The following is a 7,155-nucleotide window of genomic DNA, read 5'->3' as shown; positions in this document are numbered from 1 at the left end:
TCAATCACATCTTTCAATAATAACTTTAAATATCAATGGACTGAACTCCCCAGTCAAAAGACACAGGCTAGGTGAATGAATTAAGAAACAAAATCCATCTTTAAAAAAAATTTTTATTTATTATTTTTATTTTATGTATATGAGTATATTGTGTGCATGTATGTGAGTGCACCCATGTCATGCAATGCCGCAGAGGTCAGAAGAGAGCTTCAGATTCCCCTGGAACTGGAGTTAAGGACAGTTCGTAGCCACCATGTGGGAGCTGGGAATTGAACCCGGATCCTCTGCAAGAGCAGTTGGTGCTCTTAACTGCTGAGCCATTTCTCTAGCCCCAAATCCATCTTTTCATTGTCTGCAAGAAACTCATCTCACCCTCAAGAACAGGCAATACTTTATGGTGAAAGCATGGAAAAAATATTCCAAACTAAACAGAAGAGATAGGCCACTTCATTCTGATCAAAGGAACAACTGACCAAGAAGATACTACAATCATGAATATATATGCACCAACTCTGGTGTACCCAACTTCATAAAAACAATACTACAGGACTTTAAGACCCAGATTAATCCCAACACAAAAATAGTAGGGGACTTCAATACCCCACTCTCTCCATTAGGTCTAAGGGACAAAGAAAAACAGAGACATCTGAATCAAGCAATACCATACATCAAATGGACCTAACAGACATCTACCAAATATTCCACCCAAGCACCAAAGAATATACTTTCTACTCAGCATCCATGGAACTTTCTCCAAAACTGACCACATACCGGGGCACAAAACAAGCCTCAACAAATACAAAAAAAAATTGAAATAATTCCATGCATCCTATCAGACCACAGTGCAGTAAAGTTTAAAAACTCAACACCAGAAGAAGCCCCATTAACCACATGAACTCATGGAGACTAAACAACACACTCCTGAATGATGAATGGGTCAAAGGAGAAATTAAGGAAGAAATAAAAGTATTCCTGGAACTAAATCAAAAGAACAATACGACACAACAAACCTCTGGGACAATTTAAAAGCAGTCCTAAGAGGGAAGTTTATAGCTCTAAGAGCCTACATTAAAAAATCAGAAAGAACACAAATAAATGACTTAACATTGCAACTCAAGACACTTAAAAGGCAACAACAAATCAAATCCAAAACCAGCAGACAAGAAGAAATAACAAAAATCAGAGCAGAAATTAATGAAAGAGAAACAAAGAAAACAATACAAAGAATCAACGAATCGAAGAGCTGGTTCTTTGAAAAGATAAACAAGATTGACAGACCATTAGCCCAGTTACCCAAAAGAAACAAAGAGCCCTCCAAATCAACAAAATCAGAGAGGAAAGGGGAAACATCACAACAGACAACAAAAAGATCCAGAACATTATTAGGGAATACTTTAAAAAACTATATGCTATTAAATTTGAAAACCAAAAAGAAATGGATGTGTATCTAAAGTCATAGGAATCACCATAGCTAAGCCAAAAAGAGATCAACAGCTTAAACAGACCCATAACATGTAAGGAAATTGAAACAGTAATACAAAATCTCCAAACTAAAAAAAGCCCAGGCCCAGATGGCTTCACAGCATAATTCTACCAGACATTTAAAGACGATCTATATCCAATACTGCTTAATTTATTAAAAAAAGAAACAGAGGGGGAACTTCCAAATTCCTTCTATGAAGCCAGCATCACTTTAACACCAAATCAGGTAAAGATACAACCAAAAAAGAAAACTATAAGCCCAATTCCTTAATGAACATAGATGTAAAAATTCTCAGCAAAGTATTTGTAAACTGCATACACACATCAAAAAGATCATCCATCATGATCAAGTTGGCTTTATTCTAGAGATACAGGGATGGTTCAATATATGCAAGTCAATAAATATCATAAATCACATAAATGGACTCAAAGACAAATAACACATGGTCATCTCAATAGATGCAGAGAAGGCCTTTGACAAAATTCAACGTACATTTTATGTTCAAAGTCCTAGAGAGAATTGGATTGGAGGGAACATACTGCAACATAATTAAAGATATATACAACAAACCCACAGCCAACATCACTCTAAATGGAAAAAAACTGGAAGCATTCTCATTAAAACCAGACAAAGCTATTATCTCCTCTCCTTTTAAATATACTGCTTAAAACTCTTGTTAGAGCAATAAGACAGGAGAAGGAAATTAAAGGAGTACGAATTGAAAAAGAAGAGGTCAAATTATCCCTTTTTGCAGATGATATGATATTATATCTAAGAGATGCCACAAATTCCATCAGAAGACTCCTAGAAATGATTAACATAAAATTAATCTACAAAAATCAGTAACCTTTCTATATACCAATTTCTCAGAATAAACTGGACAAAAGACATTAAAGACCTCTACAATGAAAATTTTAAATCTTTAAAGAAAGAGACTGAAGAAGACACCAGATGATGGAAGGACCTTCCATGCTCATGGGATTAGAATAATTAATATTGTGAAAATGGCCATTCTACCAAAAGCCATTTATAAAGTCAATGCAATGCCAATCAAAATGCCCATGACATTCTTCACAGAATTAGAAAAAAACCACAAAAGACCCTGGACAGCCAAAGCAACCCTAAGCACAAAGAGCAATGCTGGGGGTGGATTAGGATACCAGATTTCAAACTGTACTACAGAGCTATAGTCATAAAAACATCGTGGTAATGGAACAAAAATAGACCCGTAGACCAATGAAACATAATTGAAGACCCAAACATGAATACATGCAATTTCAGCCACCTGATATTTGATAAAGGGGCCAAGAAGATTCGCTGGAGGAAAGACAGCATCTTCAGCAAATGGTACTGGCAAAACTGGATCTCCACCTACAGAAGAATGAAACTTAGACCTTTATCTTTCACACTGCACAAAAGTCAACTCCAAATGGATCAAAGACCTCAATGCGAAACCTGAGACTCTGAAATTGTTAAAAGAAAACATTGGCAGTAACCTACAAGATACAGATGTAGGAGAGGACTTTCTAAATAGGACATCAATTGCTCAGAAATTAAGGTCAAGAATCAACAAGTGGTACCTCACTGAACTAAAAAGCTTCTGTATAGCAAACAAACAAACAAACAAACAAGGAAGTGAAAAGAAAACCCAGAGTGGGAGAAAATCTTCACCAGTGACACATCTGACCGAGGTTTAACATCCAGAATATATAAAAAACTCAAAAAACAAAAACAGAGTCAAGAAAGCAAGTAACCCAATTAAAAGATGCACTAAAGATCTAACAGAGAGTTCTCAAAGGAAGAAATAAAGATGGCTAAGAAACATCTTAAAAGGTGTTCAACTTCACTAATAATTAGGGAAATGCAAATTAAAACAACTTTAAGATTTCATCTTACCCCAGTCAGACTGGCTAAGACCAAGAGAACAAATGATACCAAATGTTGGAGAGGATGTGGGGAAAGGGGAACACTCATCCATTGCTGGTGGGGCTGCAAACTTGTGCAACCCCTATGGGGGCTGGAAAGATGGCTCAATGGTTAAGAACACTGAACGTTCTTGCAGAAGACCCGGGTTCGAATCCCAGCACCCACATGGCAGCTAACAACTGACCTTAACTCCAGTTCCAGGGGATCCAACATCTTCTTCTGACCTCCATGGGCAATGCACAACACAGGTGCATTTACACACATGTAGGCAATACACACATGTGTAGACAATATACACATATACGTAAAATAAAAACAAACTAAAAATGAACCTACCATTTGACCTGGTTATATGACTTCTTGGCATATACACAAACAACTCATCCTATTGCAGAGACACTTGTACAACCATGTTTATTGCTGCTCTTTGCACAATAGCTAAGAGATGGAAGCAACCTAAGTGTCCTTCAACTGACGAGTGGATACTGAAAATGTGGTACATTTACACAACGGAGTTCTACTCAGGGGTAAAGAAAGACAAAATCATGAAATTTGCAGGTAAATGGTTAGAACTAGAAACTGTTATATTAAGTGAAGTAACAGACTCAGAAAAACAAACAATGTATATTCTCCCTCATATGTGGATCCTAGCAACAAATCCATATATATATCAGTGAGCTGGGGCTACTTGGGAGACCATCTCAAAAAGACCAAAACAAATAAAAAAACAAAGGGAGAAATGGATAAAAATAGCTATTTAAATGGGAGGGAGAGGGAGGGTTATACAAGGAACCTTGGGGATAAAGGAAAAGAAGGAGCTCAAGAGAGGTAGAACCATAGGAGACTGGTATTAAGGGAGAAATGGGGAAAACTGGGACACTTTAAATGGTCAAACCGTGGTGGAAGGGTTAGACAAGGAGAGAGAGAAGAAATGAATAATGCCTAGCTAGTTAAAAAAACATCTGACTTGACAAACTGGGACTTAATATGGATGATAGAGTATATGAGTTCCAGTGGGAGGGGGCTGTGGGAGTATACCAGTGAAGACAGGGGTATAAAGATAATTAAGATTCTTTGAGATATTCTGTATAAACTAGGAGGAGGAGAAAAAGGAATTAAGAAAACAAAAAACAAAAAGGAATTCAAGTGTGGTGATACATACCTGTAATCACAGCACTTGGGAGGCTAAAGCAGGAAGATCAGGAGTTCAAGGCCAGCCTTACCTACACTTCAAATCTAAAGCCAGTCCGGCTAGATGAAATCTTGTCTCAAAAACAAGGCTTGGTGTGGTGGTGCACATGTTTAATCCCAACACTTGGGAGGGAGAGATTGAGGCCAGCTTGGGATGGTCTATATAGCAAGTTCCAGGCTAGCTAGGAATACATAGTGAGACCCTGTCTCAAAAAAACAAACCAAAACTAAAACCCAAACAACCCCCAAAACCAAAAGAACAAGAACCAACCAACCAACCAAGCAATCCCTCCAAACCAAAAATTATACAAATAGATTTTGAAAGCTGAGTGTGGTGCTCATGTCATCCCACCTGAAATATGGAGGAAGAGGGATCTTTGGTTTGAGGTCAATATATTAAACTATTAAGTACATTAAACATATATATATAGCTATTGGGATAGTTATTATAACAAAACATTTTAATGAGAATAAAATTGGGTAAGGGATCCAGATTCTGTTGCTGTATTTGAAGAGTATAGATAGAAAGGTCTTAGGACAATAAGCATAGTTTCAAAACAACAGTAATATGAAGCTGGAGAGATGGCTCAGTATTTAAGAGCACTGGTTGCCCTTGCAGAGACCCCAGGTTTGACTCCCAATACCCACATGGTTTCTATCAACTGTTCAAAACTACAGTTCCAGATGATTTGATCCTCTCTTCTGGCCTCCATGGGCATGGCATGCACACAGTTCACATGCAGGCAAAAAACATTAAACTGAAAAGATTAGTGTGTATGTGTGTATGATATATGTGGGTACATGTGCTACAGGCACAAATGTAGAGGTCAGAGGACAACTCTGTGGAGTCAGTTCTTTCCTTTTGCCTTTACCTGGGTTTTGAGGATCAAACTCAGGTTGTAGACTTGTGTGGCAAGTACCTTTACCTGTTGCATCATCTTGTTGGCCAATAATGGCATCTTGAAGGGTATTACTTGGTAGATAGACTCAAAATTGTAATTTTATGCCAGAAGGATAAACAAGAGTAATTTTTAAATTATAATTACTCACTAACCAAAATAATGAAAAGGAAATTGAGTAAAATTCATAATTTCTGCAGCTAATTTTAGAAAGATAGAAGAAAAGCTGGAAAGGATCTTATTTTTTCCTCCCAAGAATCTAGTAATTTTCATTATAAATGAGGCTATTGAAGGTTAGATACTTTTAATTAACCCATCCACAGTAACACAAAATATAGCAAGAGAGCTCACATTTTCTTCCTTTTATATATACATATATATTTTATTTTATGTGTATGAGTGTATTTCCTGCATGTATGCAAGTGCACCTATGTCGTACAATGCTCACAGAGGTTGGAAGAGGGCGCTGGATCCTCTGGCACTGGAGTAATATGGACAGTTGTTAGTTGCCATGTGGGTGCTGGGATTTGCACCTGGGTCCTCTGCAAGAGCAGCAGTGCTCTTAACTGCTGAGCCATTTCTCAAGCACCTGCATTTTCTAACTAGCATTTTCTGTAACTTAAACTTTTGTATTGGAACTCCCTCAAAATGACATCAAGTTTCATTTACTTTAAAATAAAAGGAATCCAACTCTACTTTCTTAACCTGCTAACTTCCAATTATTGCTCTTTCCTTTCATGGTCAGATTTCTCAAAGGTTACCTCTGTTCCCTGTGTCTCTCACTGCACTTGCCATGTGTTTCTCAAGCCACTCCAGTCTGGCTCGAGCACATACCTGTCCAATAATTTAGATAATGAAGACTTTTTTATTACTAGCTCTGTTCTTCAAGTTATTTAACTCAAAATGTCCCTTATTTCATATACTAGTCTGTCTTCCTGACTACTTTTTACTTGATTCATTCCTCTTCACTCAGTTAACTTGTCTATGTACTTGTAATTTTAATTAAAATAATATTCAGTCAGTTGATGAACCTCGTTCACTAAATTGAAAACTCAGAGGGTAGACAGAATGTCTGTCTTATTCATTGTCATAACACGAGTAGCAAGGACGATGTCAGATTATAGATAAACACATTTACAAGTAATACAGAACTGGAGAGAGGCTACCTGGACATAGTCACAAAATACAATTATTATTTGGAAATACAAACCTTATTGTTAAGCCTCCAGGAAATTCTTCATCAAATAATACTTCAAATAGTACATCAGCTTCTCGATTAGCTGTTAAAGATGGAGAAAGGGAGTCAGGCTGAAAAACCATACAACGGAAAACAGCACTAAGATTTTTAGAGCGCTCAGAAGCATCTGTTTTAACAGTTCACATAAAACATTTGGGATATGAAGAATAACAGATAAAAATACTGAGTACCATTAAGGTAAGAAAGTGAACAAACACCTTAGAAGACCACTGTATAACCACCAATTGCAATTTGATTTCCTATATACTTCCTTACACTTTTATTGAATATGTACATATATGAACTAATATGTAGTAGTGTTTTGCAAGTTTTGAAGCATATTATATATATATATGTGTGTGTGTGTGTGTGTGTGTGTGTGTGTGTATAGAGGGATGCACACACCTGTGAGATCAGAA

At 36.9% G+C, this 7,155-nt stretch overlaps 1 protein-coding gene across 3 annotated transcripts in view; it reads right to left on the bottom strand.

The window, feature by feature from the left end:
- The window catches only part of Xrn1 (5'-3' exoribonuclease 1), a gene marked incomplete in the record, with an annotated part of 152,837 nt that overhangs the window by 48,128 nt on the left and 97,554 nt on the right, over window positions 1-7,155 (bottom strand). For all 3 annotated transcript variants that reach the window (XM_029557814.1, XM_029557813.1, XM_017795169.2), the window contains 1 exon segment: window positions 6,710-6,779. In XM_029557814.1, coding sequence (XP_029413674.1) covers window positions 6,710-6,779 — 70 coding nt within the window.

The sequence above is a fragment of the Nannospalax galili genome, unplaced genomic scaffold (assembly GCF_000622305.1).
Source record: "Nannospalax galili isolate Female #2095 unplaced genomic scaffold, S.galili_v1.0 scaffold708, whole genome shotgun sequence".
NCBI lineage: Eukaryota > Metazoa > Chordata > Mammalia > Rodentia > Spalacidae > Nannospalax > Nannospalax galili.
Note: the sequence above shows the minus strand (reverse complement) of the source record. Positions and strands in the feature narration are given on the sequence as shown.